At 40.4% G+C, this 14,500-nt stretch overlaps 1 protein-coding gene across 6 annotated transcripts in view; it reads right to left on the reverse strand.

The window, feature by feature from the left end:
• HP1BP3 (heterochromatin protein 1 binding protein 3) overlaps positions 1–13,930 on the reverse strand; it is a 34,146-nt gene extending 20,216 nt beyond the window's left edge. For 2 of the 6 annotated variants that reach the window (XM_023758380.1, XM_014460266.2), the window contains exons 1-6: positions 13,734–13,930; positions 13,211–13,310; positions 7,278–7,431; positions 5,556–5,715; positions 2,247–2,390; positions 336–416 (exon numbers count right to left, since the gene is read on the reverse strand). In XM_023758380.1, the coding sequence (XP_023614148.1) occupies positions 336–416; positions 2,247–2,390; positions 5,556–5,715; positions 7,278–7,431; positions 13,211–13,310; positions 13,734–13,829 (735 nt within the window). In that variant the 5' untranslated portion in view covers positions 13,830–13,930. The remainder of the gene's footprint in view (positions 1–335; positions 417–2,246; positions 2,391–5,555; positions 5,716–7,277; positions 7,432–13,210; positions 13,311–13,733) is intronic. The other 4 variants (XM_014460269.2, XM_023758382.1, XM_014460267.2 and 1 more) reach the window with 4 other exon arrangements.
• Between the last annotated feature and the right edge of the window lie 570 nt (positions 13,931–14,500).

Below are 14,500 nucleotides of genomic sequence, written 5' to 3' on the forward strand. Positions count from 1 at the left end.
GCCTCTTGTAGTTTATTTATTTTTTAGGGTGTGTTTTTTTTGGGGGGTGTTTTTTTGTGTGCCTCTTGTAGTTTATATTTCACAAAAAGTAGGATAATTTCATACAGCTTCCCATAACTTAACAGGGCAGTTAAGTCCAGACTCGGGTTGGAGTGCTTGGATTTGCACACCATCTATTCTGTTCACTAGGTGGGCAAGAATGAGTAAATTACTTGTAACCTTTCTAGGACTTAATAAAAAGGCAAACGTGGCACAGGGCACGTCACAAAGTTGCTATTTTGAGTAGTAGTAACAGTATCAACATGTACAATCAAACTATGGTATAGACTTCTTACCTTTCTGTTTCTGGATTTTTGAGGGGTTTTTCTTGATTTCTGGACCACAACAAAACTCCCAGAAGCACCCTTCCCTTTTACCTAAAGTAAATTAAATTGTAATAACCAACATTTTTATTTTAAATTATTCTAGTATTCACATTTATAACTTTATATCAGATTAATAAGCAAATTACAGGGAACAGTAATACAAGAACTAATGTAAAATGCTGTTCAACTTGTCAGAGAGAAGCAAACAAACAATGGATTAGTCAAAAGACGGGACTGAATCCTATTTATGGTACTATCTAGCTATCCAATATTGAACAACCCTGTAAACCCTCAGCTTTTGTTTCCTCATCTACAAATTTGGGGAAGAATGCTATTGTGATACCAGATTGTCTATTATAAAATCCCCCGGTCCAAAAAAAAAAAAAAAGTCCCATGGAAAGAAGGGACAATCTGCTGGGGAAAATGAAAAATCTTCTGTCTTGAAAGGGCGATAGCTACTTGGCAAAAGTTTACAGCCTACTTCATCTCAGGCCATAATGCCTCCCAGTCTGCCCACTATAGATTTTTCCTATATATGGGAAAGGTTACGTAAGTCATACCACATATTTCCTTTCCATAGTTTACAAAGCACTTTCATAGAACTTTAAAATTGATTTACATTAACCTGAGTCCTCCACACTTTAGCTTTACCCACACTGCTATGAACATAGCAATCTAGCTGCAATGTTTCCAGCTTATAAACATCAAGCAGAGGGTCAGGCTACGAGGCAAGAATAGGTCACAAACCATTATTTTCATAAAGAAAAACACAAAGCCAGCTCACAAACTGTGCTAACATACACTGTGATATAGGACAGGTCTTTGGTTCTGATTATATTGGTTAGATAATATCTTTTGATCGATGATTATTTTAAAGACCCATTTACATATCAGTTTGACATTTTGAGAAAGCTAGAATGTAAGCTCCACACAGCAGAAATCTGTTTTCCTCCCTGATGGGTCCCACAAGCACCTGGCACACAGGAGACAGCTATATATTCTGGTGGAATTAAGTACTGGTTGAAAGTTCCCAAAGAGTTTAAATGCCTGAGTGGCACAGAATTCTATATTAATCAATCTAGGCCAGCCGTGGGCAAACTACGGCCCGCGGGCCGGATCCGGCCCGTTTGAAATGAATAAAACAAAAAAAAAAAAAAAAAAGACCGTACCCTTTTATGTAATGATGTTTACTTTGAATTTATATTAGTTCACACAAACACTCCATCCATGCTTTTGTTCCGGCCCTCCGGTCCAGTTTAAGAACCCATTGTGGCCCTCGAGTCAAAAAGTTTGCCCACCCCTGATCTAGGCAGAAAGACAAAAAGGCAAGAGGACTCTGGGAATGCAGTGAACTGGGTCCTTAAATAACCACCTTCGCCACTCCCAGGGGACCTCGGTAGTTATTTCATCCCTCTGAAGAAAGTGTAAAGTCCATTCTCGCTTTATATTTGCATGATTCTAAGCAACGTTTTGATGTACTATGCAAATTATCACAGATTTATGCTTCAAATCAATATTAGTTTAGCAAGGCTTTAAAACTAACAAATCCAAGACAAAAGCAATTATCATTTTGCTGCTGTAATAAAAGGATTCCTTAACCTTGCTTCTCATCTACAGCACAAAGCCTCCAAAGAAAATCCAATTAAATGTACAAGCAGCTAGAAAATAATTACACTATCCAATTGCTTCTGCTGTCTAGACTAGTTATAAAAGGTAACTGGCAGTGATTTGGAAACCTAGTCTCAGATAGTAAAACTAGGTTAAGCTTAAGCATTTCATCAAGTTAACTTATTTTTAACAAAAAAGTTGTAAAAAGCCTAAATGTTACTAAATATGGACTTATATGTTGGAATGATCTTATTACCAACAACTGTGTAATACCTGTTTGATGACACCTCTATTTAACTCTCTTTTCAGTGCTTGTTTAAGGAGGTAGCCCCTTCTCTCCAACTCCAGAGAAGGGTACTTATGGATGATATATTTTCGAATAGCAACAACTGATGCACCACTCTTCTGGAAGCATGCCTAGAAAACAATTTACCAAACCATACACATTACTTTCAACTCACTGCTTTTCTTTAAACAGAGAAGCTTACACAGGTTTTCAAAATAAATTATTTTGGAAGTGAACTTAATAATGGATGAAAAAAATGGCAGGAACGAATGAACAGTATCTCAGGTAAGTTCAGTTCATCACGGCTGTGGAGAAATGAAGAATTAAAATATTTCTGCAACAATATTTTAAAATTAAATTGTTCAAAATACCAGAGAAGATACAACACGTGAACAGTATTTTGTGTTAATGAAGAACCTCATTCCATTTTAATTCTATTTTATATTTAGAAGACAATCATTAGCATTAAAACAAGGAAAGCAGAACATTGGATCACAGATCTCGCCTATTTTATGGAATAAGTTTTGGCACACCAGACCAGTATTTCTCTGCAAGCTTTGTGTGAGTGTCGGCAGAGAACCTAAGTGAAGATAATCTGAATACATGGCATAAAACTGGATTTATAGGTGGCAAAGCTTAAGGGGCATTTTAGATAACAACAGGGCATTAAATTGCAATTTAACGTGCCCTCTTCCATTTCCATTCTATTTATCTATATTTCATTTGACTAATGCCCATGGAAGACTTAAGCAGGTCATTGTGTCACTTAAGGCAGCAAATATTTTCAAATGCTTTACATTTTAAAGCACACTTAAATAGCACCTGTTATTTCTCTCATGGGCTAGTCTAACAATTTTGTGTTGCCATTGTCTATAACCTAAATGTAGCGCATACTCATTCTCATTGGGTAAAGACTTGGTTGAGTGTTATCTTACACATTTTGACAATAAAGGAAAACAACTCAGACAAGAAAATATTGTGCAACACAAAAGAAATTGTTAATATGAGTCCACTTACTTCAAGTTAATGTCTCTGACCTATTACAACCTATTGTAGACTCCTGATCTTATTAAAAAACAAAGGAAAGAAAATAGGCCAAAAAAGAACTCTTTAATGTTAAAACAATCCCTTGCTTCTCCAAACTGACAATGAGATGGAAGTAGACATCAGGAATCTTGTTTGATCCAGAAAATATTACCAGTGGTCTAAAACCATGATTTATTACACTGCATGGAATATGCATACTCATATTCAAACTATTCTTTAGGTCTAATTATACTGTTTTAATATTTTAAAATTTCAGACCCTTCTCTGTCCTCACTGTAATTCTATTCTACTCCTCCAATCCTAGGCTGAGAGGTCTTGAAGGGAAATCCTTGAAGAAAGGCAACATAAAGAAAAGAGATCTCTATAGTGAAGCCATCTAAAATAAGAAAGTTTTCTTACTGAGTTGAGAGCACTCTTGAAAGAGTACAGAGAGAGGTCTGAAAACAAAGCCTTTTCCAGTTTGTGTCAGTGCAGTCTTCTCAAATTCTGAGAATGACCTCCAGGTTGCTCTTTCCTATAAACACCACCCTTAGTTAAACTGATCTCTATCTCTCCCCCCATTTCTAGCTCAGCTCTAAGGACAAGGTACCTAAAATGAAGAAGTCTATGGCTCATATAAAACAAACAAAGCAAAAGTAACTAGAAAAGTTTACACAAAAAAATGGCAAGGTCAGGTTAAAAGATAACCTTAAAAATTAAAATAAGGGCCCTGACCGGTTTGGCTCAGTGGATAGAGCGTCAGCCTGCAGACTCAAGGGTCCCGGGTTTGATTCCAGTCAAGGGCATGTACCTTGGTTGCAGGCACATCCCCAGTGGGGGGTATGCAGGAGGCAGCTGATTGATGTTTCTCTCTCATCGATGTTTCTCTCTATCCCTCTCCCTGTCTGTAAAAAAATCAATAAAATATATTTAAAAAAAAAATTAAAATAAGGCCCTAGCTGGTTTAGCTTAGTGGATAGAGCGTCGGACTGCGGACTGAAGGGACCCAGGTTCGATTCCAGTCAAGGGCACATGCCCGGGTTGCGGGCTCGATCCCCAGTTGGGGGCGTGCAAAAGGCAGCCAATCAATGATTCTCTCTCATCATTGATGTTTCTATCTCTCTCTCCCTCTCCCTCTCCTTTCCCCTCTGAAATAAAAAAAAAAAAAATTAAAATAAGGCCCAGCTGGCGTGGCTCAGTGGTTGAGCATCGACCTAGGAACCAAGAGGTCAGGGTTCGATTCTTGGTCAGGGCACATGCCTGGGTTGCAGGCTCGATCCCCAGTGTGGGGCGTGCAGAAGGCAGCTGATCAATGATTCTCTTTCATCACTGATGTTTCTTTCTATCTCCCTCTCCCTTCCTCTCTCTCTGAAATCAAGAAAAAAAAATATTTTTTCTTTTTTTATATATTGATTTTTTTACAGAGAGGAAGGGAGAGGGATAGAGAGTCAGAAACATCGATGGGAGAGAAACATTGATCAACTGCCTCCTGCACACCCCCCACTGGGGATGTGCCCGCAACCAAGGCACAGGCCCTTGACCAGAATCGAACCTGGGACCCCTCAGTCCGCAGGCTGACGCTCTATCCACTGAGCCAAACCGGTCAGGGCAAGAAAAATATATTTTTAAAAATTTAAAATAAAACCGTATCTGATGATCACATAAGCTAATTAAAGTCAATGGATTACAGCATTTTGCACGTATTTTGGAATGGTTAGGTGATGAGTCAAAGTAGTAAGAGAATTTCTTATAACTCAGGTTTGAAAGATAACCACTAGACACTCATCTTTGAAAATGGAATTAAGGATAGATGGTATATTTTTTTAAGATCGAAGTTCTCAACATTATTCAGTTACCCTGAACCACCATTAGATTTCATAAGGGCAAGGGCCCTGTTTTGTCCTATTCTATACTATATCATTTGTAGAGTTGCCTGACACAGAGAAATTAGCCCTTAAATATTTGTTGAATGAATTAACACGTTAAGCCTTCAAATAAAACAATACTCAATCAGTAAACTGTGTAAAAAAAAAATCTAAAGATGTTTAAAATAACTTGCTATGGGAAATCTGAATTTAAAAAAAATAAACAAGTGCTCATCAAATATAATTACATTATAAGAAACAAACTTCAAAATGGTTTCCTTCTATTCTCTTTTAGGAAGCAGAGCAACATTTCTGATGTCTGGACGGACAGGAGTATACCATTCCCAAATAAGCAAAAGAAGAACAGAATAAACCTACAATAAATTTCTGGAAGTAAAAACTTGCCTTAATGGCCTCAGTTAGGATTGCATCCATCTTGGGACGTGGGGAGGAGGCCATCGGTGTTTGTCTCTGGGCCCTTGCGAGCTGGCTGGCAGAAAGAGTAGCCCAAGAAGGTATTGTTTTTTTCACTTTCTTCTCCTTTTCTTTAGACTGATCTTTCTCTCTTTAAAATAAAGAATTGTTATTGTGCAAAATAAACTTTCCAGAAAGGGGCATAAAGTCAGAAAAAGAAGGAGGAAGGATAAAAATTAATGCTTTAATTTACTTCCACACTAAGGTGACACGTATTTTAACAAAATTTTACTAAATAAAACATTAAAAAAAAAAGTAGGGTGCTGCCCTGGCTGGTGTTGCTAAGTGGTGTTGCTCTCCTTTCCACATCCTCTAAAAATCAATGGGAAAATATCCTTGGGTGAGGATTAACAACAAAAACTTCTAGATTTTATGTATACCCATGTAACTGGGATAAAGGATTCCCTGAGGATTACATCTAAAAGGTATAGTTATTACTAAATTATCTTTTTTTTTTTTTAACTGATTTTAGACAGGAAGGGAGAGAGAAACAACACTGAGAACAAAACATTGATCAGCTGCCTCCTACACGTCTTCTACTGGGGATCAAGCCTGCAACCTGGGCCATATGCCCTGACCCAGAATAAAACCAGCAACTTTTTGGGGCACGTGATGACACCAATCCAACTGATTTTTTTGTTGTTAATCCTCACCCAAGGATATTTTTTTGCCATTGATTTTTTGGAAAGAGTGGAAGGGAGGAAGGGAATAGGGGAGAGAGGAAGGGAGAGAAACATTGATATGACAGAGACACATCAATTGGTTTCCTCCCAACCGGGCCAGGGATGGAACCTGCACCTACCAGGAATTAAACCTGGAACCCTTTGGTGCAAAGGCCGATACCTCTAACCACTGAGGACATGGGCCAGGGCAAGGTCAGATTTTTATAATAATGTTTCATTTGAAATTATGTCAATGCTTAAAATATCAGACACTCCCACAATGAATTATAAGCACAAAAACACATTCCAAAGCCAAAAGGAATGAATTTTGGATTATCTCCAGGGGTCATCAAACTACGGCCCGCGGGCCACATGCAAATACAAATATTGTATTTGTTCCTGTTTTGTTTTTTTACTTCAAAATAAGATATGTGCAGTGTGCATAGGAATTTGTTCATAGTTTTTTTTTTAAACTATACTCCGGCCCTCCAACGGTCTGAGGGACAGTGAACTGGCCTGGCCCCGTTTAAAAAATTTGTGGACCCCAAACCATTGTTTTGACAACCACTACACATTCTAATAGGCCATACATCTACATAATAAACCTATTTCAAATGGTAATTCTAAAACATAAAACAAAAAAGCAAATATCTAGCATAAACCAGTATTATGACACTTTAAAACAATTTTGTCTACAGATCGGCTGGTGTGGCTCAGTGGTTGAGCATCAATCAACCCATGAACCAGGAGGTCGTGGTTCTATTCCCAGTCAGGGTACATCCCAGGTTGCAGGCTCAATCCCCAGTAGGGAGCATGCAAGAGACAGTCGATCGATGATTCTCTCTCATTATTGATGTTTCTATCCCCCCCCCTCTCCCCTTTCCTCTCTCAGAAAACAATAAAAACATATTTAAAAACAAACCCCAACAATCTTGTCTACAGTCCTTTTACATACTTTAATTACATATAGCAACAAGGCATAACTCCTTACTCCTTTTTGGTTTCCTCAGAGGACTTGTTTTCTTCCTTCTCTGCATTCTCAGGTTCCCCCTTTGGTTGCTCTATCTCACTAGATGTAGCAGGTGGAGTTTCATTCTCTTGTTCTTCTACAGTGGAGACAGATTCCTCTGAACTTATGTCTGGTTCTAAAAATCAGGTGAGCAGAATTGCACCAAGTAGACATATTAGAGCTTGCGTCAATAAAAGGGTAAAGGTTTATCTTATTAAACATGTAAGACAAATGTCCCAATTAACCAATAGATTTTAAAATGAACAAGTGACTTATGAGTACAGTTTTCTTTCCCTACTGATGTCATTCAAGTTGACTATGCAAGGTGTTTATCCAGACAATTGTGCGAGAAATGGATACAGACCAGGAAATTACACAAAAGAGAAACTTATTTTACCTCAAATCAAATATCTACAATATTAATGATGAGACCCAGAATTAAAAGATTAGCCATTTCATAACTTAACAGATAATGTTTAGTAAGGGAATAAGTAACAGAAAATTAACATGTATTTTCTTTTTCTCTCTTTTAAAATACATTTTTACTGATTATAGAGAGGGAGAGATAAAAACATCAACGATAAGAGAGAATTATTGATCAGCTGACTCCTGCTAGTCCCCCACTGGGGATTGAGCCCCCAACCGGGGCATGTGCCCTGAATGGGCATTGAACAGTGACTTCCTGGTTCATAGGTTGATGCTCAACTACTGAGCCATGCTGGCTGGGCCATTTTCTTCTTCTTCTTTTTTTAAAAAACATGTTTTTAGAGAGGAAGGAAGAGGGAGACAGAAACATTGATAAAAGAGAATCACTGATCAGTCAACCGCCTTCTGAATGCCCCACACTGGGGATTGAGCCTGCAACCCAGGCATGTGCCCTGACCAGGAATCAAACCATGACCTCCTGGTTCATAGGTTGATGCTCACCCACTGAGCCATGACTTAATGCATGTTAAGGCTACTTTTAACATGTGCTTTCCAAGTAAAATGACTGAGGCAAGAGTAGAAACCTGAGAGGGAATACTGAGGTCTGCAGTTGTTTGTGTCTTTTGTTAGCATGTCTTTGAGCAACTACTATAAAATACAGAGCCCCAAGAAATGGTTAGCAGGGACTACAAAGAAAAGGACTCAAATCCTGGCTGGTGTGGCTCAGTTGTTTAGGCATCATCTCATACACCTAAACCACCAAAAGGTCACAGGGCACATGTCCAGGTTTTGGCTCAGTCCCTGGTAGGGCGTGTATAAGAGGCAGCCTATTGATGTTCTGCTCTCACATCGATGTTTCTTTTTCTCTTCTCTCGCTCTCTAAAAATAAATTAAAATATTTTTATTTTATTTTTTTAAAGAAAAGGACTCGTGCACTAACCAGTTTGGCTCAGTGGCTAGAGCATCAGCCTGCGGACTGAAGGGTCCCAGGTTCGATTCCGGTCAAGGGCATGTACCTTGGTTGCGGGCACATCCCCAGTGGGGGGTGTGCAGGAGGCAGCTGATCGATGTTTCTCATCCATGTTTCTAACTCTCTATCCCTCTCCCTTCCTCTCTGTAAAAAATCAATAAAATATTAAAAAAAAAAAAAAAGACTCGTGGCAAAAACCAAAAATTTATTTGAAAAGTTTGATCACTTAAATTATACAAATTATTGCATAATGATGAAGGCTTCCTTATGGCCTTCAATATAAATAAGAGAACTTTTTAAAATGCCACTTCCTTCTTATAACCAAATCACATATATACAATTCTAAAGGAGTTTCTAGTTTCTCAAATTAAATTTCTAAACCATAAATTTCAGGATGGTCAACTAACATTTGTAAATCTCATCCTGGATTATGCTCTTCAACTAGACTTGCACGTTAATTGAAAATCCTCTGATATATGTTTAGCCAAAATTGAGGGTGTTAAGATAGAAACACCTGGATTCAAGTTCAGTGTTTATAACTTGCCAGCTTAATATCTTAGGCAAGTTCTTTCACATCTCCAAGTCTCAGTAACCTTACTTCGAAGAGTTATGAGGACTAAATAAAATGTTTTAGGGGAAGTCTGTAGACTAGCACTTGTATTATTACATAGGTGATTCCCATCCTCCTTTGGGGCTCCTCTGCTCACCAACTTTCTCCAAGGGGTCCCAGATTGCAAGAGGGCGCAGGCCAGGCCCAGGGATCCCACTGGTGCACAATCAGGGCCGGGGAGGGCTCCAGGGCATGTCCGGCCCTCTCACTCAGTCCCTATCAGCTGAATCCCAGCAGCCAATTAACCTACTGGTCAGAACATCTGTGGCCCCGGTGGTCTGTGCATGTCATAGTGACTGGTCGACTGACTGCCCCCTGGTGGTCAGTGCATGTCATAGCGAGTGGTTGAGCGGTCTTAGCATATCATTAGCATATTACGCTTTGGTTGGTTGAACGGCCAACCGAACGACCAGACACTTAGCATATTAGGCTTCTATTATATAATACTAGAGACCTGGTGCATGAAAATTCATACACTGAAGGGGGGGTTCCTCAGCCCAGCCTGACCCCTCACAGTCCGGGAGCCTTCAGGGGTGGGAGGCGACCCAGCCGGCGATCAGGGGAAGGCGACACCCCCATCACACCTCTGCTACTGCCACTGCTGGCAGCACAAGCCTTGCCTGGCCCTGGTTGCCTGAGCCTTGGGTGGCCCTGGGTGGCTGGGCAGCCACCATCTGAGGCTTGACTGTGCCTCGTGCCAGCCCTGGGTGGCTGGGGGGCTGAGGGCACTGGGGGACTCTGAAGGCAGGTGCGCAGAGCAGCCGGGCCCGCCTGGGGGTGGGCCTGGCCTTGCTGTGCACCTGCCGCCCTGGTGGGGCTGAGAGGACTGGGTGCTGCCCTCTTGTGGCTGTGGGCACCACCATCTCTGAGGGTGTGGCAGTCGATTAGCATATTCCCTCCTTATTGGCTGTGGGCGCTGCCATCTTTGAGGGTCAATTAGCATATTCCCTCTTTATTAGATAGGATGGTATCTGGTGATACAGGTAAGTGCAAGATGCACTTAATCACGATTACCTTTTACTGCCCCTTTCCCCAATGTTTCAACCTAATTGGCTGTGAAAATAAAAAAAAAAATCACTATTGCCCTAACTGGTTTGGCTCAGTGGATAGAGGATCCGACTGGGGACTGAAAGGTCCCAGGTTCGATTCCGGTCAAGGGCATGTACCTGGGTTGTGGGCACATCCCCAGTGGGGAGTGTGCAGGAGGCAGCTGGTCGATGTTTCTCTCTCATCAATATTTCTAACTCTCTGTCCCTCTCCATTCCTCTCCGTAAAAAATCAATAAAAATATATTTTAAAAAAATCACTATTAGTCATATGTATATTTATTTATATACTAGAGGCCCAGTGCACAAAATTCATGCACTTGGGGGTGGGGGAGGGTCCTTCAGCCAGGCCTGCACCTTCTCAGTCTGGGAGCCCCGCGACTGATAGCCCCGCCTACCTTCCGCAGCACCGCTGGCCAGGTAGCCTGGGCTTCCCTCTTTGGGGCAATCAATAGCAGGGCTCCACAATCGATTGTTTCGAAGAGGTAGACCCCACCCACCCAGCTGGGGCTCCCAGATGGATTGCCCCTGCAGAGGGAGGCCCTGCCCACCCGCTGGTTGGTGGCCTGAGCCTCCCTCTGCAGGTGATCATGGGGTAATGGCTGGGCGCCCGACCAATTGCATCACACTCACCTTGGCTGGCCTAGAAGCAGTGGGTGTCATAGCATGGTCATTCAGACAGTTTTCCGGTCGATTTGCATATTACACTTTTATTATTATAGATTTCCTTACTCAAAAAGGATGAAAAGCTAAGAATGGTTTATTGGGTTTTACTGTAGTAATAGAGCTATAAATTTAATTTCACATTCTTTTCTCAAGAATAATTGCTTAATGGTTGATGGCTTAATAAAGGTTCATTCAACAATATTGAGCATGGATTATGTATTAGATATTGTTTCCAACTCATTATACTATTATGTGTACCTCTGTGTAAAATGTAGGATTTATAAATTTTAAAATATAAATCTAATTATTCCCATGTACAAAATAAAAATACTATAATGGGGTAGAGAGATTACTAAACAAACATACAATTTGTGAAGTGACTTACTGGTTCTTTATAAATTCTTGGTTGACCTTTCTAATACGTTATACCTGGAGCCCTCTAGCATATATTCTGAACATTGGTGTTACTAGTAACTTAGTGGCTTCATCTAGCTATTAAACAAATAAGGATCAAGATGGGCCACCAGGCCCTAGCTGGTTTGGCTCATCTACCTAGTGGGTATAGTGTTGGCCCTTGGACTGAAGGGTCTCAGGTTCAATTCTGGTCAAGGGCACATAACTCGGTTGCAAGTTAAATCCCTGGCCCCAGTTGGGGAGCATGTGGGAGGCAACCAATGTCTCTCTCACATTGATGTTTCCCTCTCTTTGTCTCTCCCCCTTCCTTCCACTCACTCAAAAAATCAATGGGAGTCCTAGCTGGTTTGGCTCAGTGGATAGAGCGTCGGCCTGCGGATTAAAGGGTCCCAGGTTCAATTCCAGTCAAGGGCACATGCCCAGGTTGTGGGCTCGATCCCCAGTGGGGAGCGTGCAGGAGGCGGCCGATCAATGATTCTCACTCATCATTGATGTTTCTATCTCTCCCTCTCCCTTCCTCTCTGAAATCAATAAAAATATATTAAAAAAAAAAAATCAATGGGGAAAAATATCCTTGGGTGAGGATTAACAAAAAAACCAAAAAGATGGGCCACCAAGGGGCTTATCTCAGTGCTAGACAACATAACTCATTTTCAACTCACCAGCACTTATTTTAATATGCTGATTCCCATGTCACCTAATGCCTTACGCCAGGGTACACAAATTGCTGCTTATAATATTTACCTGAGGATTTTGAGACAAAAGGCTGGCTCAGATTGAAAAGATTATAACCCTGGTGAACCAAGGGATAAAGACAACAAGAACAAGGGTGCATATATTTTTAATTCCTTTTCTATCAGTTCTTGGTTCTAACAGTCATGACAGGGACAGCCCCATGTGTTCATCCTGGAAAACCTGAGATAAAGTGCAAGGGAGAGAGGAGAAAAGGAAAAGGATAAGGGCCCTGGCTGGGTAACTCAGTTGGTTAGAGCAGCGGTCGCCAACCTTTTGGACTTCATGAACCACCAGTGGTCCGTGGACCACCAGTTTGTGACCACTGGGTTAGAGTGTCATCCTGATTAGCTAAGATTGCAGGTCGATTCCAGGCCAGGGTACATACAAGAATCAACCTATTAATGCATGAATAAGTGGAATGTCAAATTGATGTTTCACATTCTCTCTCCACGCCTCTCTAAAATGAATGAAAAAATTTTTTAAAGTATAAAGAAAAGAAAAAGGGGAAAGGAGAAGAGGTGGTCAGAAATGCCACAAAGGAAGGAGCAGGTTGATGGCTCTACATTTTTCTCAATTCATTACATTCCCACCTCCGTCTGGCCAATCTACTCTCCACCAATACCAAAGTAATAAACCAGTGTTTTGGTCACCTATTTGCTCCCTTAAGGCTTCCTGGATTCTGGGTGGGTTTTCCACTGTCCATCCTGAAGACCCAAGTCCTCCATTCTTCCAGAATCTTCATTCCCATGACACTGTATGCCCAGAAGCTATTCTCTGACTGTTTCTGTTCTCGCCAACAATTTATCTGTTTTTAATTCCAAGAACATGAGATTTTTCACCTTCCAAAAATCTTTAGAGTTAAGATGAAACCCTTATTTTGCCCATATGGTCTGGACATGACGTACCGACAGGTACCACTTCTCTTTTCAATTGTTCCTCCAAAACACTTAGCTATGAAAAAAAATATTAAGTTCAAGGAAATTTACAGGACACTCCAAATTGGAGTTAAAACTTTTGCCTTTTGAAGTTGTTCACTGCTTTACTTTACCTGGCTTTCCTTCTTCCCCCTCAGCAGGCTTGCTTTTGGGAGGAGTTTCCCGGGTAGAATTCACAGTTCGTCGAATCGGCATGGCGCTATCTTCTACCTTCTAAGAAAAGAGACAGCATTAAAAAATTCTTTGTTCCCTCTTTCCCAAGGGGCCTAACTGGGTATCAGAAGATGGTGAATTCTAAGTCTACTCCCAAATCTGATGCAAATTAATTTTAACAAGTTTTTTTGAAGTGAAATATGATTTTAAAAGAAGTACTTTTCAAAATACTTTCTTTTAGCAAGAATTTCAAAGGGAAACAACTAATTATACTTGATTGAGAATAAATATAGAAAGTTGGAAGTTTTCTTAGAAATTTGAAGGAAAAGGAGAGATGAAAAGAATTCTGTAGATTTTATTTTTTCAGATTCACAATCCAGATTCCCCAAAGTAGGGGAAGGAACATATACCAAGAAGGACCCAGTAGAGCTTGAAGTCAAGGACTGATCCGAGAGTGAGCTTCAAGAATATGTCAGCCCCTACCTCACCTAACTTGTCCGCGTGGATCAGCTGAGCTCCTACTATAAGTGGGAGTGCCTTAGGATGGACGAGTTCACCTTGAGACATATCAGTCGCCATTTAAAATAATTTCTAGGCCCCAGTACAGGTTACACTCTGAAGCCTCTGCTGTTAACCACAAGGATTTTTTCCTAATGGTTTCAGTATGGTGAAAAGTCAACCTAAAGCACAGAAAAAACCTTGTGTGAAGATTAACAGAAACAAAACTAAACTAAAACGTCTACATTTAATACACATGCAAAGGGAACAAAATTTATAATACTTAAGAATTAAATGATAGATGATCTGGTCAGTTATCATTCAGAAAGATAAAATCTCTATCAAAATACAGACTATGTAAAGCAGCGACTAACAAACGCACAAGCCACAGCAGCTGTTGCACCTTCCACATGAACACAGGCGACAAGGACAAGAAAGCTCATAAGGAACCAAGTGCCACCCCATCCTCTACCATCAGGAACTTAGAAAGAATAGAGTAAGATTAAGGAACAGTTTAGTCAAATTTTACTCAAAGATCAGCTAACTAAAGGGGAAAGACTAATCGTTACTGTTCTCAAAAGGGTCAGGAAAATTACCTGTAACCTTAATTCCATCTTCACTAAAGACTACAAGGGGCAAAAAAACTACTGAAGAATGTAACATACTAGAAGTCTCCAGACCCAGAGAAGCAAATTTAGACCATCACCTATAAAAACAGAAATATGCTTCTAAGACTTTGTCATATTTTTAAT

This window comes from Myotis lucifugus, unplaced genomic scaffold (assembly GCF_000147115.1).
Source record: "Myotis lucifugus unplaced genomic scaffold, Myoluc2.0 scaffold_128, whole genome shotgun sequence".
NCBI lineage: Eukaryota > Metazoa > Chordata > Mammalia > Chiroptera > Vespertilionidae > Myotis > Myotis lucifugus.